Consider the following 25,467-nt stretch of genomic DNA (forward strand, 5'->3'; position numbering starts at 1 on the left):
TGGCTTGTGACGTCACTCCAATTTCCATAGTAAAAAAAAAAGCCAGCAACGCACCTTTCCTCCGGTTTGACCATATTTGGTGTCCCATTTTTGTTTCTCTGTTGACGTTTTACTCTCTCTCTCCGTATGAACACAACTTTGTTCTACAGGACGTGGTTAAAACAAATACTTTTTGAAAATGTTATTTCTATTTTATTTGTACTTTTTAATCTATAAACATTATATCATTATAATTGAATAAACCTTGATACATGTATACATATATGTATGTAATCCAAACATACCACAAGCATTAAGACATCATCAGTGAAAAATGTACTGCATATAAATCATTTTGTTGGTTTTGCTTGTTCTTCACACTTGATTTTGTGAATATTGATAAAAATGCTTGTTAGTTGATAGGCCCAAGTGTATGCTGTTTACAACACACTGATAAACACTGGGGCTTGGTGACATCATCGCTTGCTGCGCAGGCGTCTACCTTGACAGAAACTATGGGTCGGTGGATGTTTCAGGTGGTGTGAGTCACATTCTGCTGCATGACATAACTGAGTCACAGCCTCAGCTTTCACAGACAGTATCTGTCACTCACTGACAGTTTCCTTAGTTTCTGTTTATTAGTAGAGTTTACTGTTTAGTAACGTAATGTCTTGTAGGTTAGTCAGATGCAATTGTGTAGCTCAACTAATAATGTGAAAGTCCATCTACTAAAACATGTTAAACACATTTCAAGACCTCAGCAGGAATTGAAATTAAAAGAATAAGCAGCACTACTAGTACCCAGTAGTATTTGATTTTTATTATTATTTTAATGTTTCCAGTGTGTTTAATGTGTTCAGTAGCATAGCTTTTAGCTTTTAACTCCTACATAACTTTTTACTTAGGTATAAGTAGTAGTGTAGTTTTGATTGTGACCTCTGTATATTTTTTATATATAGCTCAGTATGAATTCAGTTTGTACCAGCCTCAGGATCTGACAGGTGGAAAAAGACCAAGCGATAGAGTGAAGTTTTTTATTTTACTTTGTCTTGAGTTTGCTCAAGGTACAATAGAATTGATAGAGCTTAGGTTGTATACAAACATAATAAGAAGAATGTTTTCTTATTATTATTTTAGACATTGTAACTGAGGCTAAATGTTCCCAGAATCAATAAAGGCAAGAGGGGCATTAACTTTGTGTTTTACGTTTGTGTTTTGAGTTCTAACCTGCCACCACAAATATTGCAGGAAGTTTTGTGCCGTGTGAAGCAACCGTCTGCATACCTCACCACACCCCGTACTGGTTCGCAGTCATCTCTCTGTGTATACATTGGTGCCTATACATAAAGTGACACTTCAGTGACACCTGTGGTTGAGACTTTACTATGTCACAGATAAAATCCCACAGTCTTGTTTTGTGTTATATATTAGTTGAAAAGCTAAAATTAAAATTAAAAGCAAATGCCACTCTCTTTAGTGGCATTTGCTTTCGGCCTGTCAGTATATTCACAGGGTCGCCCAACAGACACAAAAGCCTGGGTTCAAACTCCAGTGGGTCGGGTGTTTTTTGTGTTGCGGGTTGTAATTCAATGCTACATAAAGTCCCAGATTTGATTAAAAGTCACACATGAAAACCAACAACATGATGCTTGTCTTGGTGTGTCTGTTCAAAGCCATGTCAGCTAAGATGGGTATATTTCTTTGTACAGTATTTTTGTCTTGAAATGTTACAGAAATACAAATTCTGCTGTGATCAGACATTTTGTCTTGGTTCCATCTGCATCTCCATCTTGATTATATGCAACCAGAATGGGCTGTTACGAAGCCAAAGCCCCAGAGTGTGAGGCAAACATGTGTTTGCATGCTGACTAGTTTTGCAACAATAAGGTTGCAGTGTAATTGACTTTGCTCTTAAGAATGTTTTATAAGCTCAGTCTGTTGAAGCTAACATTTATGAAATGCCCAAGAACAATATTCCACCAACCCCAGGTAGATTTTCTTTTCTCTTTATTAGATAAAGACCATTTGTAGAAACATAACCCCAGAGTCACAGATTACAGTAGCTACACTGGATTATAACTATAAAGTAAATGTTCTGTAGTCACTGGACAACAAGATGAAACAGCATTAACAACCCACTCACACACAGGCTGCTTCAGTATTATCCAGTATATAAGCAGCATGTTATCACTGCTGGTCTTACTGGGCCTGTTAGGAAGAGCCGTTGAAAGAGGGGGCTTCAAAACACACAATACTGTATCTGCCCTGTTTTTAGCTTGAAAATCACTCCAGAGGCTGCTGCCAACGATTTATTTCTCTGTGACAAATACACAGACCATGGCAGTCCAGAAAATATGAATGTAGAGAATATAATGCAGTCTACAATTTAACAACAGGAAATGGCTATTTTTACATCTGACAGCTATACATAGCTCTGTCTTCTGAATAGAGTGATGACTGTAAAATGAGATAACATACTGACAAACAGAGAAGACTAAATTTCACTAAACAGAAAAAGTCTGTATGTTTCATTCAGTGTCCTAGCTTCCTTTGTACGGCGAAGGCAGCAAAGAACGCCACGGGTACCCGATCAGCTTATGAGAACCGACACACAAGCAGGTCACTATGGGTGTTCCCATTCCCAGAGGTTTAAGATGTCCCATTGTTCCCAGTTTCAGGGACAGAAGGGAAGGTGGAGAAGAAGATCACGGAAGACGCAGTTCGAGGAGTCTTCAGAGGAGGATACAGTGAAGAGGAGCAAGTCAGAGGAGGGGTAGACACCACTGCAAGAGGTGACGGGAAACATGTGGTAAGTAGAAATCTCTGGCACTATCCTGCGTATGTCTTATTATGCCTGATGCTCTTTTCCACTCATTCACAACTTGTGTTCATTTGTAAAGGTAACAGATGATTCTGACCCTGAATTATATTTCATAATATTTGGATTTTATATTGTTTATAATTCATACTGTGATTCAACTGTTTGAGTTGTTTTACTTTAGGATTATTCTAAAATATTTGTATGGTGTTTTTATTTACCTTTTAATAAGAATAAGAATAATACGAATACAATAAGAATTAATTAAAGACATATGAAATGTACATGCCAAAAGGGTGTCAGAAATTGATAATTTCCACTGCCACTAACTGTCCTGAGCCTTCTCCCTGAACTCAGACAATAGTCCTGTGGGCCCTGGAGGCCGCAATGACATTTAGCTGGTAACTCAATCAGAATAAACCATGTTATTTACTGTATCAGTAATCCTGTAACTTTTCCAAAAAATGTGAGAGGGAAAAACCTTAAAAGTTATTGACTAGGCCTTTGTCAAGAAGAAGTTGGTTCAGCAAAAATCGTTTGAGACAACTGAGAATTTTTGTTCATTTGTACAAGGACATTTGCTGTTCATTAATAATTTACCTGTGTCATCAGGACGATCGTAAAAATTTACCATAAGAATTTAAAGTAATTGTAATATTGGCTGATCTAGAACAGAATGACAGTAAATGACTTTTGAGGTGGCGAGTCAGGAGACAACAATATCTTTATCTGTGTTACACTACTTGTAACAGACACCTGATAGTTCTTACTGGATGAAGGCAGGGAAACACAAAGCACAAGAAAGGTAACACACACCGCACTTATATCTGATCAGGACTCTAGGTTCTGTTTAAAGAAAAGGAAACTGGATGATGTCTACATTTTTCCTGGATGTTGGATATACTGTAGATGTTGTCTGAAAGCATGTCTGCTGACAAGTCTCCTCAAAGATTTGTAATTTATTTCTCCTGTATTTATAATCAATAATTCCAAGTACAGTTTCCCAGACAGAAGTCTAACTACTAACTTGTACTAACTTTACCACTCATGGATTACTTTGCTCTGACAGGCTTCCATTCCTGTGGCAGATCAGTTTATTTGCGATGGTGGAATACTGCAGTGCAGGTATCCTACTGCTCCTACTATTTTAAATTATCCATAAAAAATAATGACATGTTTCAAGATGTTCTATATTTATCAAGCTCTTCTCTCACACCATTATTCTCTGCAGCTGTTGACCCGAAACAATGTGAGGCCGTGGGCATCAAGTGCCATCCTCAGGCCGATTGTCTGAAGGTGCAGAACAACTTCACATGTGCATGCCCGGATGGCTTTGAGGGCGGTGGCATAGTCTGCAGTGACGTCGACGAATGCACCATCGGCATGCACACCTGTCACTCGAAGGCGCGTTGCACCAACAGCCCGGGCAGCTACAGCTGCTCCTGCATGGCTGGATACAGTGGAAATGGCACCACCTGCCAGGACATTGATGAGTGCCGAACTGGTAACGGGGGCTGCCACACTTACGCCTCCTGCACCAATACCGACGGCTCGCGTCAGTGCCAGTGTAAATCTGGCTTCACTGGCAACGGCTTTGACTGCGCGGATGTCAACGAATGCACTAACCAAAAGCTCTGCCACTGGAACGCCACCTGCACCAACAACCCTGGCTCCTATGTATGCACCTGTAATGCAGGATATAAGGGTAATGGGAACTATCTGTGCCTTGACGTGGATGAATGTTCAGACACCCCCTACGTTTGTTCCTCCTCCTTTGGCTTTAACGGCTGTAAGAACCTGCCGGGCACGTACAAGTGCACGTGCAACAGTGGCTACGAAAGCAACAGCATGTCCTGTGTAGATATTGACGAATGTGCGAGCAACATCTGCAGTCAATACGCAGACTGTGTAAACACCCCAGGATCTTATAGGTGCACCTGCAGAGACGGCTTTGTGGGAAATGGACACACGTGCGCAGACGTAAACGAATGTACGGAGAAGAAGCCGTGTGACCCGAGGGCCATTTGCATCAACAGGTTGGGAACATATGTGTGCTCCTGCAACAGCGGCTTCGCAGGAGACGGTCTACGGTGCGAAGACATCAATGAGTGTACAACACCCGGCATCTGCCCCTCCAACACTACCTGCGTTAACAATCCTGGCTCCTATTTCTGTGACTGTGGCATCGGCTTCATACTGAATATCTCCAAGTGCCAGGATGTGGACGAGTGCGCGGCGGGCCCCTGCAGCACCTACGCCAGCTGCAAGAATTCCCCCGGCTCCTTCTCTTGCCAGTGCTCGGCAGGCTTCAAGGGGGATGGCTTCGCTTGCGTGGATGTGGACGAATGCTCGCAGCCCAAGCAGTGCCACACCAATGCCCTTTGCATTAATCTTCCTGGATCCTACAACTGCACCTGTCGTGGGGGTTATTCCGGCGACGGGGTGCTGCATTGCCAAGACGTGAACGAGTGTCTTGTGGACAATGGAGGATGCAGAAACAAGGCCACTTGCTTGAACAACCAGGGCTCTTTTTCTTGCCAGTGCCAGCCAGGGTTCAACTTGGTTAACCAGACGCTTTGCCAGGATGTAAATGAATGTCAGGAACTGAAGAGCCCATGTGGAGTGAGCGAAGAGTGCCGGAACACCGATGGGGCATTCGAGTGCTACTGCCAAGTCGGCTTCTACCGGCCCGCCAGCAACATGGGATGTGTTGATATAGACGAATGTAAGGCCAAGTCCTGCCACATGAACGCCACATGTCTGAACTCTATCGGGTCCTACACTTGCAGCTGTAAGCGAGGTTTCAAAGGCAACGGCACGTACTGTGAAGACACAGACGAGTGTTTGGAGGCGAGCACCTGCCATGCACGGGCTCTGTGCACCAACACCATGGGCGGCTTTCAGTGCTCATGCGAACAGGGTTTTAAAGGCGACGGCTTCTCGTGCCAGGATGTGGACGAGTGCACCCTCCCTGATCCTGTGTGCCCCACCTTCTCCACATGCATTAACTCCCCCGGCGCTCACGTGTGCTCGTGTTTGAACGGATCAGTTGCCTTCAATGACACCTGCGCGGCGCCCAGTCCGTTGTGTAATCCCGCCTGTGATGAGGCGGGCCTGTGCCACCGGTCACCCAGGGGGTACCAATGTGTTTGTGACCTGGGCTACGTGGGCGACGGGTTGGCGTGTTTTGACATTGACGAGTGTGAGAGTGAAAACGTTTGTCCTGTGAATGAAATGCGGTGTGAGAATATTCCAGGATCGTTTTCCTGCGTCTGCAGACAAGGCTACGTTCTCAATGAAACAAAGTGTGCTGGTAAAAAACTTTTCCAATATTTGCTTAGTTACTGTAAACTACATTCTATTATTTGACAGTGGAACAAAAGACTCAGGAAATTTTAAACCTTATTGTCCTTTGATGTCCTTTAATTTACCCCCCTCATGCTCCCACTTCCCTTTCAATTTGTCAATTTTCCTTCTAGACGTGGACGAATGTGAGACAGGGCAGCAGGAGTGCAGCCTGTTTGCTCACTGCATCAACACAGTGGGCAGCTACTTCTGCTTCTGTCTGAGCGGCTTCACAGGTGATGGGAAGAACTGCTCTGGTGAGTCTCACACCCCCCCCCCCCCGTACACATCTAAAACGCTGCTTGGTCTTTGCCCCCATGAGCGGACTCTCTGCTAAGATTTCCTTTAGTTTTCCGTTTGAGGCTGTTTCCCTGACACTGTCCCATTTTGGATAAATTATAGACTTTGATGAGTGCCAGGTCCAAAATGGAGGATGCCATCCAGTTGCCCTGTGTGCTAACACGCCGGGATCTTTCCACTGTTCCTGTCCACTGGGCACGGAGGGCAATGGCTTCGACTGCCAGGATGTGGACGAATGCGAGGACAACTCCTCCCTGCCACACAACTGCAGCATCCAGGCACTGTGCCACAACGCACAGGGGTCCTATGTGTGCCAGTGCCAGGACGGCTACCGGGGGGATGGCTTTGTCTGTGAGGATGTGGACGAATGTGAGGTGACTTCAACCTGTGGCAGAAACATGACGTGCCTCAACACCGCTGGTTCCTACGCCTGTTCGTGCATATTGGGGCTGGTGTACGAACAGGGCACATGCGTGAGTGAAGGTTCCTGTTTGAATGTTAGCAGTGTGTGCGAACCCTTCGCCGAGTGTCACCCCCACCGTGGCTCCTTCTACTGCCGCTGCAAGGAAGGGTACGAAATGAATGGCAACGACTGCCGCGATGTGGACGAATGTGAGTGGTCGGGAGATGAAGCCTGCCCTGCCTCCTCCTACTGCCTCAACACCAATGGCTCCTATGCGTGTCACTGCTGGGAAGGGTTTCAAGACAATGGGACTCACTGTGAGGATGTGGATGAATGCGTTATAGGGAACTTCAGCTGTCCGGACAACAGCGCCTGTTCTAACCTAGAGGGAAGCTACGTGTGTATCTGTAACCCCGGCTTCTCAGAAAATGGATCCCTGTGTCTGGACATCAACGAGTGCTTCCTGAACCCCGCCCAGTGCCCTAACTCCTCCACGTGCCTCAATACTTTTGGATCCTTTGACTGTGAGTGTTGGGAAGGTTACCAAGGCAACGACACCCACTGTGAGGACATGGACGAGTGCTTAGACAATTCCTCCTGCCCCGAACACAGCACTTGCCTCAACACTGTTGGGAGCTACTTATGTCCTTGCGTGTCCGGGTTTACTATTTTAGCTGGCTTGTGCGTGGACATCGATGAATGCAGCGACGTGATGCTGGCACCACTTTGCACCCATGGGACGTGTATGAACACCAATGGGTCATATCACTGTGAATGCTTTGAAGGATTCTGGAGTAGAACAGAGACGGAGTGTGTGGATGTAGACGAATGCTTGGACTCCTTAAACTCTTCCGTGTGCCAGCCCTACTCTAGTTGCGTCAATACACCTGGGTCTTACAATTGCACCTGCCATGAGGGGTTTATTATAAACGGCACAAGTTGTGAGGATATTGACGAGTGTCACAGTCCAGGTGGAAGCCAATGTCCTGAGCACTCATTCTGTAACAACACAGTAGGCTCCTTCACCTGCAAATGCTTTCCCGGCTACGCCCCTGTCGACCTGGGCTGTGTGGATATCGATGAATGTATGGACAGAGCCCCCTGCCGCTTGGACCAGGTGTGCACCAACTTGCCCGGGGCCTACAACTGCTCGTGCCCGCTGGGGTACCAGGAAGATCAACTGGAATGTGTTGACACCGATGAATGTGGGAGTTTGCCGTGCCACCCCTTGGCACGGTGCTGGAACAGCCGTGGGTCCTTTTCCTGCCACTGCCCCATGGGCTTTTCTGGAAATGGTTCTTGGTGTGAAGATGTGAATGAGTGCGCTGTTCTGACGGCGCCATGCCATCCTAGCGCTCGCTGCCTCAACACCCCCGGGTCATTCATCTGCACGTGCCTGCCCGGCTTCACAATCATCGGGCCATTGTGCATAGACTTGAATGAGTGCCACCAAGCTAGTGCACGTTGCCACCCTGCTTCCACCTGCTCCAATCAAGTGGGAGGTTTCAAATGCTTGTGCGGTAGCGGCTGGGAAGCCACCAAAGAAAATGGCAGAGGGGGAGGAGGATGCGTTGACCGGGATGAGTGTCTGTCCTCCACAGCCTGCCCCAGCCAATTGTCCTGCACTAACTTACCGGGGACTTACGCTTGTTCCTGCCACGAAAACAACACAATGTGCAGAACAGTGGCTCGAAAGGGTTGGCTATGCTTTTTTTATTAACCTGTCTCAATCATTGCACTTTCACATCTCTTAGTCCTGATGTTTGCCATAGAAATGTTTTGACTGTAAATGTTTCTGGCATGTTTACTTTGCAAATAGCAGCCCCAGATATTGAGCACAATAATGTTATGGGCAAATGTAATTTGAAACATAAACTTAGTAAATATTGTTCTAATAGTAATTATCTTTGTCTGTGCTTTATTTATAGAGAGCTCCCTTTTTCCCTACGGGGCAGAGCCTGGTGATGCAGAGATAAAAATGTCGTCAGCAGATGGAAACTCACCGTATATCACTCCATCAATGGGTTTCCCATTTCTGGGAAAATTGTACGACAGAATTTATGTGAGTCTCAGCCTTCCTTTTAAGCATTGCGCAAAGGAATGACAGCTGACAGTAGACAGAATTCTACATCTACAAACAACATATAGATGACATTGCTATACCTTGCTGGTATAATGAATGTTGGATAAATTTCTCTCCCTATTCTTTCTCAGTTTTCCGACAATGGCCTTGTTCAGTTTCAGTTTGCTGCTGAGAATGAGCAGTACCTGTTCCCTGCTCCTTTAGACACTGGCTTCCCTAAGAACATGAGTGTGTCTCTGCTGGCAGTGTTCTGGGATGATGCTAATCTCACCACTGGGAATGGACGGTTGTTCTACAAGGTTCCATATCATCAGAGGCTGAAGCTGAAAGAATTGAGTAAAGACGAAACAACATATATCTACACACAACTCTTTTCTTCTTTCTTTTAACCTCCAGGAATACTATAAACAGGATGTGTTGGATCTGTACTCCCAGATAGTGTTTAATCGTACAGCGGATGAAGTTACAAAGTTTGAAGTACAGAGAGGCAAGCCTGCATTCACCCCTGCATGGATCCTTAAAATTACCTGGGATCATGTGATGCCTGTCTTCTTCCAGAATGTCAACATCTTAGAGGTAGAGCATGTTAAAATCATACAAATGATTCAGTACACAGGCTGAGAACGTATCCTAAAATTTGTGATTGACTGAGCCTTTAATTTTGACATTGCTTTCCTCCAGACTAACACTTTCCAGTGTATCCTGGCCACAGATGGAACTCGATCGTTTGCGCTCCTGCGATATGCTGAGATGAGCTGGAATCGAGGCCAGAGGCTGTATTATGATGCTCTCATTGGCTACACGGATGGAAATTTCTCCTTCAGCGAGCGACCTGTCCCCAATGATAACCTGTTCGGCCCTGGGGGCAGATACAGACCCCAGCAAATGAATGGGACTTTGGGGAAATTAGGCCAAATCGTGTATGACTTGGCAAAACTAGAGGGGTCAGGTTTGGATGCCCGCATTAGGTGCCGCTTATGGGCAATAAAGGAGCCTGACCCCACTGACTGGACAAAAGTGCTTCCCACATGCCCCTGTACCCGCACCCAGGTTCTAGAAGACCTGTCATTCTCACAGGACACCAGTGATCCTGGTTCAAGAGTGAAGACATTAAGGGGTCAGCGGTGGGGGGGTGCAGGGGGCCACATCTACCAGTCAGTCCTGTCTAACAGATATGGTTCGGGAAAGAGGTGTGTGTATGATCCAGAAGGTCCCCTGCTGGCAGGGTACAGCGAACGCTACTTCTCTGGGGGCAACCTACAGAAGCATATTGGTATTACGCCGTGTAGCACTCAACAGCCAGTCTATGTCAGCCCATCCGGCCACAGCTGCTTGCTTTCCAGTAGAATTTAATCAAATGTCTCTCTACAGATGAGGATCTCCTGCCATTCCAGTGGTGCTGCATGGAGTCCCCTCAGTGCCGCCTGTACCTCAACAAGAGGCCACTGGATCGTTGCCAAGGTTACAGCTGGGGAAGCTCTAGCGGCTACACCCCAGCCAAAACAACACATGGCATAGGTGAAACGCTTTTTGTAAAGGCTATGCAAAGTTAGCTCTCCATTCTCAGAAAAAAAAATGCTTTGAATCAGTTAAACTGAAATTTCTCTTGTTCCACTACAGCAATGGTTTACGGAAGCATCCATTTCATCACCTTCGATGGTGCAGAGTACTCTTTCAAAGCCCTGGGAGAATTTGTGATATTGCGGATCTCCTCCACCACTGGCTCGAACATCTTCACCCTGCAAGGACAGACCGACAATTTACTCACAGAGGGAAAGGGGATCACTGAAGTCCCAGTGGTGGTGCGCATGGCTGCCTTCCACCAGGCCATCGGCAAGGTCAGGAGGTTTGAGTGTATAGAGGGAAGATGCTGGAAGTTTGTGTGCATTTCACAGAATGTGAAAGATAGATGCATTTCAGAGATGGCGTGTGTCAATTAAGGACATTTTTCACAAACATGACTACTTTCTGCTCTTTATTATGTAATTACCTAGCAAGGTATAAAGAGAGATGCAAAGGTTAGAGATGTTCCTTGGTTTGACTCTAAATCCTAATGTGTAGCTGACCTAACCAAATTTTAATTTGTATCGCAAACAAATCAATAGTAGCCCCTGTGGCTGTCTGTGGAGTGTGTGTGCCCTCAACAGTTCCTATTTTCCTGTTCAGATATGCCTTCATGCTCAAGATGATAAAGCAGACTATTAATATATACCACTTCAATCTAACTCTTTTTTATGCAAATTCAGATTGAATGGAGATGTTCAGAGAAAGGGGACAGGCTCCAGATGTTTGTGGATGATGTTGAGGTCCCTGTCAACATTGGTAAGAACAACTTAAAACATATAAAGTTTAAAAAACTATTTTGTTGTTTGTGAGATAGATCATGGTTGAATAAATAAGTCTTTGCCAGTTACATAAACCATGCCCGCAGCTCCATCAACAATGGGTGCTGGTCATTGATAAGAACTCTCCTTTAGGTACCATTTATGCAGATGAGATGGACTTTGCCGTGCGCTGTACATTGCTGAATCGCTGTGTGGCGGTGTATGCCGGGGGCCTACATGTGGTGGTATGGAGGGTTGTGGGCTTTAATCAGCTGGCAGCCATTGTTGAGGTTCCCCAGGCTTTCTACAACCGCACCGTGGGCCTCATGGGTCTTTGGAGCTCCAACCGCTCCGATGACTTCCTCATGTCTAATGGCAAAATCCTTCCCTTAGTGGAGCGCAACCTGCTGGAGGAAGGGCTACAGTCTTTTGGCCTGTCTTGTGAGTGAACCACAAACGCCTGTACATGTGCATATCTTCCACCAACAAAGGCTTCTCTAAACTAACAAATCAAAAAACAGCAAAATGCATAGTTAGAAATAACATAACTTGTTTATTTAGCTATTATTTCACATATATGAAGTGCATCGTCAGATTTCCCATGATTCTGTTATCTGCATTTAAAAGGCACATTGAATGAGATTTGACTACAACTGCTTCCTCCTATCAATAATAAATATTAATTAGTCTCACATACAGTATAGCTAAATAAATAATGCTAAAACATTTCAATCTAAACTTTCTCACACTAGACAACTAATCTGTGTCCACCTTTTTACTCCTTGTGGATATGTATTAGGGGCAGTCCCAGTCCCAGAAAGCTTGTTCCTCCCCCAAACTCCACTGCTTTCACTGAAATACAACTCCTCTCAACAACTGCTGGACAGCATCAGTCCTGCTCAAGCGGACAAATTGCAGAAAACCTGTCAAGGCAGCATCCAGTGCATGTGTGATACAGTGGCATCCGGCAGCTCTGAACTAGGCCTGCGGACTCTCGAAGCCAGGACACAGTACCAAAATCTGGCCTTGATTTATGGTAGCGGCTAATGCGGTTGTGAAAAAGTCTTTGTGTGGACGCTGTTGCCCTGTATGAGTAAGACATGGTCTTTTCTGTTGTCTGGCAGGTAACATGCCTCCCATAGTGACAGACCCAATGGAGATCAGGTGTAAAGTGAACTTTACAATGGTTGTTACGATGAAAGCTCAGGATCCTAATGGAGACGCCATCACGTACTCGCTGTTATATCCCAGGCCTCCACGGGCTTCCATTGGCAGTGGTGGGACACACACACACACACACACACACACACACACACACACACACACACACACACACACACACACACACACACACACACACACACACACGCGCGCAGACCGTTCAGTTTTAGTCATCATGTCCCCACTGTGCTTTTTGCCCCAGCCAATGGCTCCCTGACGTGGACTCCCCTCAGCACCCAACCCATCCTGTTGACCGTTAAGGTCAGTGACGAGCTCAGCGGTTCCTTGTTCACCCCCATCCTGCAGGTCTGCAGCTGCCTTAATGGAGGGACCTGTCAGTATGACAGCATCGTTGAAAACCACCAGCAGGGAAGGTTCCAGGTACGTTTTCAGTCGATTCACTGGTTCACTACGTGTTCAGAAGCATTTGGCTGGTTGCTCATCCCTGTTCGTCTCCCAGGTTGTGGGCTGCCTGTGCCCTAAAGGGTTCAGCGGGGTGTTCTGTGGGAACGTTACAGATGCGTGCCTGGGGAAGCCTTGTTTTCGAGGGGTGAAGTGCCAGGGAGCCGCGGACCCCGACCAGTTCATCTGTGGAGAGTGTCCCAATAATACTTTCTCTGAAGGCAAACAGGGATACAAGTGCTTTGAGGAGGGTGGGTGGCAGCAAAACTATTTTTGTTTCTGTGCAGACACATTAGCAGGTTTGGAGAAAGATAACAAACCCCATCCTTCTCCTTTCTCTGTCTAGACTTGTGCAGCCCTCCCTTCCCCTTCCCCTGCCACAAAGACGCCACCTGCCAAAGCGTGAAGAGGACCTACAATTGCACATGCAAACCTGGGTTTACTGGCGATGGGCGCAACTGCACAGGTGCATGCACATCTGCAGCACAAACTGACACTCCCACTGAACAACAACACCGAACTGTCTTATCTTATATATTGCAGATGTAGATGAGTGTGAAACGCTCCAATTCTGTCCCAATGCCAAGTTTGAGTGCAAGAACAGTCCTGGCTCTTTCACCTGCCTCTGTAGATACCAGAGTCCAGGCTCCAGCTCCACTGGATGTGGTATGTGCCAATAGACAGTGCCATCTAGAGTCCCTGTAGACACAATGTGTCATAACCCGTTATCAGAGGTGACAAGTACATTACCTTAACTTAATGCATCTGTTCGTGCTTTTTTCTTTACTCTGCTACAGTTAAGGAAAAACAATTATCTGACAACTTTTGTTAGTTGCTTGCAGATAGACTTTAATCAATTGAGAACTAATCATTGTCTATTTTAAAGCCGCGATCAAACGTTCTGTTGTCTTAACACAGTGTTTTGGCACAGTAACGTTAATTGTGTTTCTCTACAGGCGAATCTGTCAACTCTCCAGGTAAGAGCCACTAATCTAGAAATTCACTTTTCTAGCTGGTAGCTAGACCTGAGCCTGCTTTGTTACCATGGTAAACAAGCATATGAGATTAGATGGTAAGATGGAACGTTAAGCTGCCGTCTGTGCTGCTCTGTTTCTCCAGGGTCTAATGTGTTCAATGCGTCTGTGATGTGGAAGAAAAGCAGTTCTGATGCACTCAGTCTGGTGAGTTAAAGTAAAAATCCAGTTTCATAACTATATTTCTGTAACTACGATCTGATATTAGTAATTGTGTTTCCTCTCGTCTCTCAGCTTGAGAACATTTTGTCAAAGGGTTTCGGGAACAAATTCTACAGTATCAGTAAGATTGATCCTGGTGCGGGATCTACAACAGGTTTGGATGAATATCGTATAAATGTGTCCAGCGACACACCTCACTGGTATATCAGCGATTACCTGGCCAGAATCAGCAGTCATTACGACATCAGCTACATTAAAATTGACGGTAAGACACTTTTTAGGAAAGAAAGAATTAGATTTGGCATTTTGACTCATCATAGCAGTGTAAAATGCAACTGGCATCATGCAAAACTCATCAGATGTCAAGGTTAGTTTAGGTCGGTGGTGAAATGCACTTTAAAAAGTGCATCTGCCCTCACCTGCAGATCTGGATGAGTGCAAGGCCAGCGAGCGTGTGTGTGTGCAGCCGGCCCTCTGCTACAACACGTACGGAGGCTACAGGTGCGTTTGCAACGGCACAGAAGTGTACGCGAACCAGTCCTGCATTCTAGGTGAGCAAATCCCTCCTTCAGCTCCAGCCCTGATCCTACCAGTCAGTAATGCTTGTTTATCCTGCCTTTGTAAAGTCATAAAAAACTAAACCCAACGTTTTTTCTCTCCAGACAAAGACAAGGCGACTGTTCCCACAACGGACCTCATCAGGGGCTTGGTTCTGGGCATCGGCATCCCCCTGCTCCTGCTGCTCCTGCTGGCAGCGCTGGCCTGCCTCTGCTGCTGCAGGAAGACAGTTACTGGAGAGTGAGTAAGACGAGCGTCACGCCGAGGGCGTTCAGACGAAGCCCGCAGTGACACCAGGCAACAGCTGAACTGTTTCTGAACAAGATGAATATAAAACCTGTTCAAGGTGATTCAGCAGATCCGCTGGACAATGTGATACTCGGTGTAAAAGTAAATGCTGCAGAGAGCAGCCAGACCGACACACACACACACACACACACACACACACACACACACACACACACACACACACACACACACACACACACACACACACACACACACACACACACACACACACACACACACACACACAGTCTGCCCTGAACCAATTTACAGCGACCTGAAGGATTTAGATCCTGTCCTCTGTAGTGCTGCTGCCGCACTGACTTCCCGTATTTCACTCCCCACTCTATTAAACAAAAACCCTTCCTACTAAATGCTTGGGACCGAGCTACGAAGCTGAAGGCATGTTAGCAAATACAAATGATGAGGTTGCGCACAGGAAACAAGCTACGGCGTCATGATCAGATCAGTCAACACAGTGTTTAAAGGGGCAGATCTCATTTTATCATCACCCTGCTCTCAGATGTTTCATATGTTTGCATGGCACTGGAATGATTTACATCTCGGTGTTTATGTGTCCTTGGCTCCAGCACGTGTGTACAGATGTATGGCATCTGGGCCAGGTGTTAGTGGGCCATAAGGACACCTAATCCCCTTGATGAGTGGCCTGCTTTTTCTGCTATCAGTCAATTAGACCCACTGCATATAATGCTGAGATTACGAGGAGGTGCATTGTGCGATTACAAGGTTATTTTGATATTCTAATACTTGAGGTCCCAGATGCATGTGACATGATGAAAATGGAGCAGCAATGAATAAACTGAACTCTGTATCCTCATATGTGCTTGAAGAGAATCCAGGACATCGGCTGTAATTATAGGAAAACAAAGGGCCTGGATGTTTGCGCGTTTGCAGTGAAATTAATTTCAGAGTCGTGAGGTTTTTTTTCCTTTCAGGGACATCAGGGACTCTACAGAAGCATCCAAGATATGTTTCTTGCTTTTAATCAGCTTTAGCCCCAGATTTCAGCATCTTTCAACACTCTAGGAAAATCTGGGCTACAGTCTGCATGAATATTGATGATTCAGTGTGTGTTTCACAATAACTGCTTCCCAAGCCGACATTTCCAACTACCTGATATGACTCGCTGCTGTGTTCTTTACAGAAAATCAGAGCCGTGGAGCCACTACTGGGGCCAATGCTCAAACTTATTCACAGTCCTGTTTGTCGTCCAGTCTCACTGCTCCCTCAGCTTAACGCGCCTGACCTGGGTTATCAGCTGCGGGGAGAACAAGAATAGTGTAGTTCAGGAATCCTGGGTGGCTGCTCCCCAGCATCCAGTCTGACTGCAGCAGTGTGTGCTTCACATCTGCATTCTGACCGGTGTCCGTGTTTTGTTTCAGGCTCCCGCACTTGTTGCCGGATTACATTCAGGAGGCGTACAACCCTCCGCCCTTCAACTACTCAGACCCTGCCCTGCACTACATACCCCACTGCAGCCCTCGGATCCTGGACAACATCACACCCAAGCAACGGCACAGATAACAGATCCTGAGACCACAGACATACTGTACAAACACATATATAGATATTTACAAAGACAATTTATGCCCTTTTGGACTGTATACTTTGTTTTATAATGACCGGCTCCTATTTATAATCTAAGAAACAAGTAATTTAACCTGAGTGACTTTTACGGTCAATTATTTCCAATCCTCTGAGCTGAACGATGGACCTGCCAAGAGAGATCCGTCCTCCTCCTCATATGGAAGCCTTGACAACAGTTTACAGTCAGAGTCTGAGTCTGCAGAATTTGACAACCTCTTGGCTGGAGACACTGATGAAAAGTAAACCACTGCAGTGGTCTTTGGATTCCAGCTGATTCAAAGCCAACAGCCTCCTTGATAGCAGCATTAGCATTTGTCAGAATACCTGGTGACAGGCTCTCAGTCCTCTGCTTACACATTTCTGAAGGCTAATCTAAAATGTACTGTTTTGCATCTATTATTATTTTGTAACCACACCAGCACTCACTGTGGAATTATACTTTGAATTAGTATTCATTACTGGAATGTAATACATTTTCTGTATTCTAGCACTGCAGACTTTTTTTTTATCTGGCAGTTGTCCTTTGTAAAGCAGAGCTGTTAAACAACCTGTAAATAAAATACAGTTCAAAAAAATCTGCAACACTGCTGTGGAGGGACTCTCACATCACTTTTCGTATGATGGGAACAGAATGTCCCATAGCAACATATACGGTCAAGGTTTCTAGACAGACATTACCTGCTTCCCCATTTTGCTTTGGTCTAATACCAAACCTCCTTTTAGTCATAGGTGGCGTGTTTAGGCCTCATGTTAACTGCTACAGATTTTGCACAAATGATGTCTCATCTATAAATAAATCAAAATTTCTTTAATGACCATAAATTGACTTACTTTATTGCCATTAGCAGTAGGATGATCAAATGCAAATCACTCAACATTTTACACTTTTACTGTGTTGGATTGGTTATTTCTCACGACTGCAGTTACAGTAGTTTCCTTTTTTATAGTCCCAGTTATTTATTATTTTTTATCAGGAACCTGCAGTTCCGCCTACTGCCACCAGGGGTCAAAGCTGAGTCCCAAGAGCAAAAGGCAAAAGAAGTCTCATTTGTTTGTGAATAACATTGAATCAGGAACTCAGCACTGCCACAAACACAAACGTGCACACAGACACCCGGGCGACTGCTCCACAGCCTTCAGCTGCGAAGGGCCACAGGATGTGGTGCAGCTGGCCGCCCCCCCCCCTGCAGAGTGAGATCATCTGTGAGAGGCAGCCCTGCAGGTCCCTGCTACTGGGGAGGCAGACCTGGCCCAGACCACAGCCAGGGTCAAGGACGGGGCACTGCTGAAACACTCCATGTGGTTTCCTTTTTGTGGTCACACGCTCACTCTTGCAAACTTTTGGTGTGCGTCCTGTGCGGCACGTGCTCCTTTATTAGCCTCTAGAGTTTGAATTTCTAGAGGAAACTTCTGGAAAGGAATAAAAATTGCAAATGGGGGCCTCTTGATACCTGCGAGAGACCAGTGCAGAGCGAAGAGGCTCCGGTGGTGAAAAACAGCTACTGAGGTTGAAATCACCTTGGAGGGAGCGCTTTATTTTGCCACACTAGAAGGTGGCGTTTCATGAGCTGCTGAAAGCTGCGGCGTTTGAACTCCAGCTACAGTATGCACTGACTGCAGCAGACAGCCTGGAGGCCAGCCAGCGGAGGAGAGAGGGAGGCGGCGAGGGGGACAGAGATAGACAGGGATGGAAGACAGCAGGGAACCCAAACGTACGGCAGCGCAGCTCCACGGCTGGGGATCGTAGGTGACAGCCATTATGTGGGTCTGTCCCTCAGATCAGCAACAGCTCACTGTCACATTTACAGGCAGCTGACGACCTACTGTACAACCAGACACACGTGAGCGGGATAGAAACTAAAGTGCATGCTTAACACTGTATCCTTTTCATCACAACATGATTGAAATAGGCAGGGAATAGCCAGCCCCGGCAAATCCTCTTATCCGATTTGAGGCCATTAATCATTTCTGCCTCATGATGTAATTTTGGGAAACAAGTCATTTCCCAGTAACAGGTAGGTCAGAACGCAGAAGGGATTGTCTGTCGGTGGACTTTAAACGGCTAATGCCCTTATTGCGAGGCTGTAAACCCAGGAGAAGCCCGCGCGGACCTTTGGCCGGCGTGCGCTCGCAGGAAGTGCCCGGGACCGCTCGCGTGTAACTGAAGTTGCATGTCGTTTATATATTCCAGTGGAGAGCAAACAGAAGCAGCGGCCGCTCTTTTCAATATTAACAGGAGCCCGACGTCCGTGACGTAGAGAACAAACGCCATTCTCTGCCGTGAAAAGTGATCGTGTCCCTCTGCATGGAACCAGCAGGTGCATTACAAGGCCTCATTCATTTATAATGGCGCACGCGTCTTTCAGTTACACAGGTAAACAGCTTCTCATATTTGTGGCCGCTGTTTTGTCCCTCGCGGGTCATCGCGGCGCACAAATCCGCCCTTTCTGTGGAATGGGCCTCGTTTTGGAAGCCTCGCACCGGCCTCTTCCCAGGCCACGTGGCCGGGGTCGACCCAGTAACGAAACGGAACGCTGACTCCAGCCGTGAACCTTTGACCCTCGTGGTGCAGAAAACAAGGCTGCCGTTTTATTAAAGTGTTCTGGGTCGGGCTGCGTCTGATAAAGACTTATTACGTGTATTCCAGTTACATATTCACAGAGCTGATAAGGGGAAGGAAAAATAATACGTACAGTGGTTGCTTGAGAACGAGGAGACAATAAAAAAAAAACACACAACTCCTGATATTCATAATGCAGAAACCACACTGTAACTTACCTTGTACTGTATTATCTGTGTTGTGAGTTTCTCAGCTTACATCATGGGGATTGGTTTCAGGTGTGTAGATCATTAAGTCATGTCTCTTGGGTTCCTGTATTCAGAGTCTATTAACCTACAGCCATGACCTTTGACCTGGAGACAATTTGTGGAGACCTGGGCATCCTTAAAGGTCTCCTTCAAAACGTCTTCTACATACATGATGAAGGACGGTCTATAGATGCTGGACAAAGCAGGGGATCGGACCATAACATATGTATGATACAGCAGTAAAATGCTGTTTTTAAAACACTTGTTTATCTGTGTAATTCATCACAGATGCTGCAAGATTGTCTCTAAAGCAAAAAAACAGACCAGTTTCTTTTCTTATGGGTTTCACACACTTCCCTGTGCGTTTATTCACGCACGCTCCATCTTATCTGCTCCTTGCGACAGATTCGGGCCTTTGCACTGTCACCTTTACATAATCTGTGCAGTGACAAAAACAGAAAAAAAAGCCATTTAAATGAATATAATCCAAGGTGTTTCTCATTACGCAGGAGGGGAAAAGGCCAGAGATCACCATCGTAGATGAAAATGGGAACCACTTTGGTTTTGACGTTTTGCTTTTCCTAATCCCTGCCTGAAATCCGCCTCTAATAACACGAGACACAATCACAACGGAGAAGGAGATGAAGAAGGGCTGATTTGGGACGTGGCGATTCTCGCGCATTCGGTGAGTGGCTCTCCAAATAATTCTCCCTGCTCGTCTCTGTCCGCCCTCCTCCACCAGCATCCATCTCCCACGGGGGTGAGGATGGAGACAGGTGGTCACCGGGAGACGGGAGCGCAGTCAAGCATGAGCGATCAGGCTACCAGATCCTCTCATCAACGCCGGCAACACAATTAGACGTCAGAGTCCACAGTCATCTGACAGCGGCGCCTGCTCCAGACCCGGCCACACGTTGCACAAACGAACGTGCCCCTGCACACACACAAATACACACACACACACACAAACAATCAACAGCCCAAACACTTCCGCTTTTACAGGGCATTCAAATGAAATCTGCACACTAAACAGGAGGAATATCAGTCTGTGGTTATACAATATAAGACATTTTGAAAGATATAGGTTGCAATAGCACAAATGGTGTAACCAGGCATTATGAATGTTATAAAGTAAATAAGACAACACAAACTGGGTCACTAACGCATTAGCTAGCAGCTATTTAAGAGGAGTTAGCTCCTGGTAGCTAACTCCTCATCGAGTGTATCACGCTGGGTCTCCTGGAAGATGATGCCCATATGTGCAAACACTATGCAACAAGCTTGTCTGGTGAGACTGTGGCGCTGACAGGGATGTCTATGGACAAGATGCAGCGGCAGCGCAGAGCATGGGAGTGACGCATTGCAGGTACAAACACACCAATCAGAGAGCGCGATTTCTCTCCGCGACGTGTTGTGCCCTATCACACAGTAGCAGAAAGTATTAATACGCCCTTGTGTAGACCGCTGGCGATACGTAATATAATTTTCAGTATTAAACTCGAAATTTGCACGGTGGTCGAATGTGCCTATTGCAGTTGCGTTTTGATTTTAAAGTGGCGGTAATGATGTCTATAACTATATGCTTGGATTAGTTAGTGAGCGTAGAAAGGGGAAGTTGGCGGAGGGATATTGAAAAGAGGAGGAGTCTAAGCCAGCCGTTAAAGGCGAGTCCAGTCGCTTCTTTCCCAGTGTATTCATAGAGACTGTTGCTCTTTTTAGGGCTTCGTTTGTTACGGATTTTGTGCTGAACCGGTCGCTGCGTCTACATTAAAATGGTAAGAAACAAAACGGATCGTACTTCCGCTTTGGTTTAGGGTTGGCTCGTGTTTTTCGGTTGTCGGCATATTAATTTCTGCGTGTAATGGCAACAGCACATAACGTCACCCGTGGCCGAGCGGCACCGATGTAAACGTTGGGCTGCTGCACCGTAACAGCCCTGCTGCTCATTGAACAAATGACAGCATGCTAGCGCCTTAGACGAGGCGCGGGTTGCGGCGTTTTGAAAACATGCAGTAACATCGCGGCTTAACGTTACGTTAGCGTAATTACACACATGCGTTACAACCAAAAAGCACATAAATTGTGCAGTAGTACAAGAATAGACGCCTTTAGGCTAATACTTGTTTGCCGAACAATTTTGGTTGTTATTAGCTAATGTGTTTTAAACACATTACTTTGTCTAGTGGTTCATAGAAGTAGCTTTAGTTGTAACTGCGGTATTACGACTGCGTTGTTGGTCATTCCGCTAAGTGTGCAGCAGTTTGAGTTTAGCTAAGGTCTGTAGCGGTGAGCCGGCATGCTGCAGTAGCTAGCTGCTAACCTTCGCCAAGTTACCGCCAAATCATAAATCGTTCATTGTCTGCGGCAGACTTCGGTTCTTGCGCGTTCTCCCGTGGATGGTTTTCACGCTTGACGGTGCCATTACAGCGTTAATGCCTTCTCTTTTTTGTTAGACGACCACAAGTCGAGCGATTGGAGAAGCCTCGTTCTTCCCCTCGCGTTCTATTTCGTTAGATCTACTGAAACATGAACTATTGTAACGATAACCCTCTGTCATTTCCGCTGAAGCTACACAGATGTTTGCTTTGGGCGTCCTTAACATTATGAAACGGATCCGTAATTTTCACATGCAGACGCTAATTTTGATACGATTTGTATTTTGCAGGCTGATCAGCTTACAGAAGAGCAGATTGCCGGTAAGACATCGCTGCATTGATCTTCTACCTTCCTCGTGCCCCGCGAAATGGCCTTCGTTATGGATCTCTGATTCCCTTGCGTTGGATTTATACTTTTCCCTTTTAAGGCATTCCACCGGGCAGCCTGCGGGTCATAAAACAGGAATGAATGATATTGCGGTTGCTGACTGGCTTTGGAGCACAGAAGGACTTTCATGGAAAACTTTGCATTTTCACGGTTTCCTTGGTAGTAAATGATGTAATCAAGAAGGGTTGTTCCTTATGGCGAGGCGTTTGACGTCACCTTTTAGTTGCTGTACACGTAGTGCCATTATCAGTAGGTGGAGTGACAATGGTAAATACTTTACAGCTTTTCTTTAGTAATGTTTAGTTCATTGTATAAGCACCCAGTAGTACTGTCATGAAAATTATGCAGTGTTTTACACGTTCCTGCTATCAAGTGCTCAGGCACTTGTTGGAATGTAGTCTATGCCTGAAAGGCAGCAGACTTGCAGGTTTCCCCACCTTTCAGCTCTCTCGCCGTTACATGTGTATCTCATTTTGTGGTTTAGGTTTCTGCAGTTGGACCTTTTCTTGGCAATTTGTAGGGAGTTTATTTCTTGGATGCACATTAAAAAAAAAAACAAAATCAGCAAGCAGGCCAGTGATGGGAGCTTTTAGTGACCTTTCCTCAACAAAAGGGTGTTGTCTTGTGTGTTTGACCCTGCAAATGGCAGGGCAGATTGTAGTTTTTGACTCTGGCAAGCTGCTGCATGCCACTATGCATTGGCCTCATCACCCTTAATGGGTGTCATCGTTCTCATCCCTTGCGGCTCAACCAAACCACGCAGGCTGTCATTCACTGCTGGTGTATTATGCTGCTTGCTCTCCTGGTCATTGTCCATGTTTAGCCAGAAAATGCTGCTATCGGAAGTCTGTTTGATATCAGTAGCCGTAGTTTACATATGTCGAGCGTGGTGCGTTGACATAATTTAAGCAGATGGTCGCATACGTTTTTTTTATGTCCAGTTTTCTTTTGCACATCTTTCTATAGACAGAACAGTTCAGCCTTAATACAGAAGCCAACTTGCTTTTGTTTTTGCAACCAGAGTTCAAGGAGGCATTTTCACTCTTTGACAAGGATGGGGATGGCACCATCACCACCAAAGAGCTGGGCACAGTTATGCGCTCCCTGGGGCAGAACCCCACAGAGGCAGAGCTGCAGGACATGATCAATGAAGTTGATGCTGATGGTAAGAATTTAGTCTGACTTCAAAACCTATTAAACCTTCGGAGGTTGGCTGGATCTATATCAATTTGGGGATTTTAATTTGTCTTCAGGAAATGGCACGATAGACTTCCCAGAATTCTTGACCATGATGGCCAGGAAGATGAAGGATACAGACAGTGAGGAAGAAATCAGGGAAGCATTCCGTGTCTTCGACAAGGTAAATGCTTCCTGCTCCTCTCTTCTAATTTTTTTATTTTTTAATAAATATACTTACCGACTTCTGAAATTGTCAGGATGGCAATGGGTACATCAGTGCTGCGGAGCTGCGTCATGTGATGACAAATCTTGGAGAGAAGCTGACTGATGAAGAAGTGGATGAGATGATCAGAGAAGCAGACATTGATGGTGATGGACAGGTCAACTATGAAGGTTTGAAAAGTTTGTATCATGTTTATATGTATAGCTGGCTTATTGAATATTGTATTACAACTTCCTCCTTCTTGTCTCTTCTGCAGAGTTTGTACAAATGATGACAGCGAAGTGAAGGCCTTGTACAGATTTCTATATAAATTTGCCTTTTTTGTGTAATTTATCTGTAAAATCTTAATAGCCCCTTTCGTCCCTGCCCCTTCTGCTGTCCAAAGGAACTGCATGTAAACTGCATAGGCTCTTGTCCCCATGTCCCTTTTTTTTCTTTTGCTGTCATGGTGTTTTGGAGTGACAGAAAAGTCATACAACCAGATGCCTATGGAGGCCCCTGGGAGCCAGAGAACTTCGAATCTTCCTGTTTTGTGTGCTCGGGGCCCTTCCACGCATGGCGACATTGAAAACCTGTCAGCTGGTTGTCACTTGGCAACACTGTTGGCATGGAAACGATGTGGAGGAGATTAAACTCTGCATGGACTACGGACAAAGTATATAAGGAAATCTCTCAGCATTGCACTACTGCAAAAAAAATGACACGGGTGTATCTCCTAGGTACTCGTACAAACTCTTTTTTTGTATCTGCTGTTCGATATACCAGAAAATGACTAATCTTAACCATGCTTTTTATTGTTTTACTCATTACTGTTTTTTTATGACCTCTGGTCATGCCTCAAATAATCCATTCCAAGTTGTATATTTTTGTTTTCCAATAAAATTTACAATTTACCCTGATTTGAAAACTGTCTTATTTTCTCAGTTCTATTGATCCTTGAGTTTGTATACCCAATAATTACTCCCCTTATTTTTGTGTACTGAAGATGAGATGCTCCTTTTTGGTAGCTTTTCTTTTGGTTATTGCTTGGATTAGATGAAATGTTTACCATTTTAAATTTAATTATCCCCTATTCCAAAAGCACCGAGGAGCATCAGCCAATGCCTCTTAATGTTCAGATAAGCTCAGATCAAATCTGTATTGTCATTAATATAAAAGCACTCAGTGGGATCAAAGGCCTCTATTTTGAAGTGCATGAAATGGTACTCGACATTAGATTGGCCTTGTACTGCCCAACTCCCCTACTGACTACATAGGCCACGTGTTGTCTGCTACTGTTCTACATGGCACAGAACCATGTAGAAGCTGGTTGCCTCATGTCTTACTTAGCGTTTGTCCCAATCATGAAATGCAGATGATTTGAGCTTACATCAATACCCATGGTGTAAATAGAGGTGTACCTGTTATTTTTGTTTTTTTACTTCTGATTATTGAGTTTGTTACAGTAGCTTGCTGAGATACTAAGTTTGTTATTTTGATGAATGACAAAATAAAGCTCTATTGTGGACCTCTGCTCTGTCTCCTGTGTGAACTGTGATATTCTTGGTGCTTCTGTAATTACTTAATATTAATTTATGTTCTACATATAAATATGGTGTGTATACACGTTTTCAGTATTCGAGGCAATGATTCAGCCAGCAACGCAAATAATTCAGGGTTTCCCGTGAATGTACTGTATGTACATTAATTAGTAGTCTGTCATCTTGCTGGCTCGATGAAACTACAGGACTAGTTTGTTGTATGGTGATATAGGTCCTGTGCTGAGGAAAAAAGACTAAACAAATACTTAATACATATATGTATATAGTGATGACGATTCTAGGAGCACTGCTTTTAGGAATCTTGGCTTTCATAAAGTAGCTCTGACTTCATTTTGTGTTAAACTAAGTAAATCATTCCCTTGGCAGTGTCTGCCCAGGACAGACTCTCAGTTCCATGACAGGATGAAACGGAACACCACGACCCAAAGCAT

The 25,467-nt window shown here is 45.3% G+C and overlaps 2 protein-coding genes across 4 annotated transcripts; both read left to right on the forward strand.

Moving 5' to 3' along the window:
* The first annotated feature begins 2,608 nt into the window (after positions 1–2,608).
* si:ch73-105b23.6 (fibrillin-2) lies at positions 2,609–17,104 on the forward strand. Of its 3 annotated transcripts, none has more exons than XR_003788362.3 (25): positions 2,609–2,788; positions 3,867–3,922; positions 4,029–6,110; positions 6,277–6,399; positions 6,545–8,542; positions 8,774–8,907; positions 9,060–9,227; positions 9,325–9,504; positions 9,610–10,201; positions 10,300–10,446; positions 10,549–10,766; positions 11,175–11,250; positions 11,406–11,693; positions 12,052–12,288; positions 12,377–12,529; positions 12,676–12,854; positions 12,934–13,126; positions 13,222–13,341; positions 13,419–13,541; positions 13,832–13,852; positions 13,995–14,056; positions 14,144–14,336; positions 14,497–14,622; positions 14,734–14,975; positions 16,318–16,453. XR_003788362.3 is itself a non-coding variant. In XM_029175433.3 (25 exons), exons 1-25 carry the CDS (start codon positions 2,784–2,786, stop codon positions 16,457–16,459), a joined length of 7,752 nt encoding a protein of 2,583 aa, XP_029031266.3. In that variant the 5' UTR covers positions 2,609–2,783; the 3' UTR covers positions 16,460–17,104. The 3 variants fall into 3 exon arrangements, 2 of the variants coding, with proteins under 2 accessions (XP_029031266.3, XP_055358339.1); XM_029175433.3 differs by having other exon boundaries at positions 14,734–14,869; positions 16,318–17,104; XM_055502364.1 differs by lacking the exon at positions 6,545–8,542 and having other exon boundaries at positions 14,734–14,869; positions 16,318–17,104.
* A 3,852-nt stretch (positions 17,105–20,956) lies between these two features.
* Positions 20,957–25,008, forward strand: calm2a (calmodulin 2a (phosphorylase kinase, delta)). The gene is made up of 6 exons (XM_029175439.3): positions 20,957–21,105; positions 21,996–22,026; positions 23,115–23,258; positions 23,347–23,453; positions 23,530–23,665; positions 23,752–25,008. Exons 1-6 carry the CDS (start codon positions 21,103–21,105, stop codon positions 23,778–23,780), a joined length of 450 nt encoding a protein of 149 aa, XP_029031272.1. The 5' UTR covers positions 20,957–21,102; the 3' UTR covers positions 23,781–25,008.
* The last annotated feature ends 459 nt before the right edge of the window (positions 25,009–25,467 follow it).

This window comes from Betta splendens, chromosome 15, assembly GCF_900634795.4.
Source record: "Betta splendens chromosome 15, fBetSpl5.4, whole genome shotgun sequence".
Taxonomy (NCBI): Eukaryota; Metazoa; Chordata; class Actinopteri; order Anabantiformes; family Osphronemidae; genus Betta; species Betta splendens.

Excerpts from the sequence above, each read along its gene's own strand:
- si:ch73-105b23.6 (XM_029175433.3), top strand. Across the intron at positions 6,400-6,544 it reads TGATGGGAAGAACTGCTCTG|ACTTTGATGAGTGCCAGGTC; the intron begins GTGAGTCTCACA and ends GATAAATTATAG. Across the intron at positions 9,228-9,324 it reads ATGGACGGTTGTTCTACAAG|GAATACTATAAACAGGATGT; the intron begins GTTCCATATCAT and ends TTTAACCTCCAG.
- calm2a (XM_029175439.3), top strand. Across the intron at positions 22,027-23,114 it reads TACAGAAGAGCAGATTGCCG|AGTTCAAGGAGGCATTTTCA; the intron begins GTAAGACATCGC and ends TTTTGCAACCAG. Across the intron at positions 23,666-23,751 it reads TGGACAGGTCAACTATGAAG|AGTTTGTACAAATGATGACA; the intron begins GTTTGAAAAGTT and ends TCTCTTCTGCAG.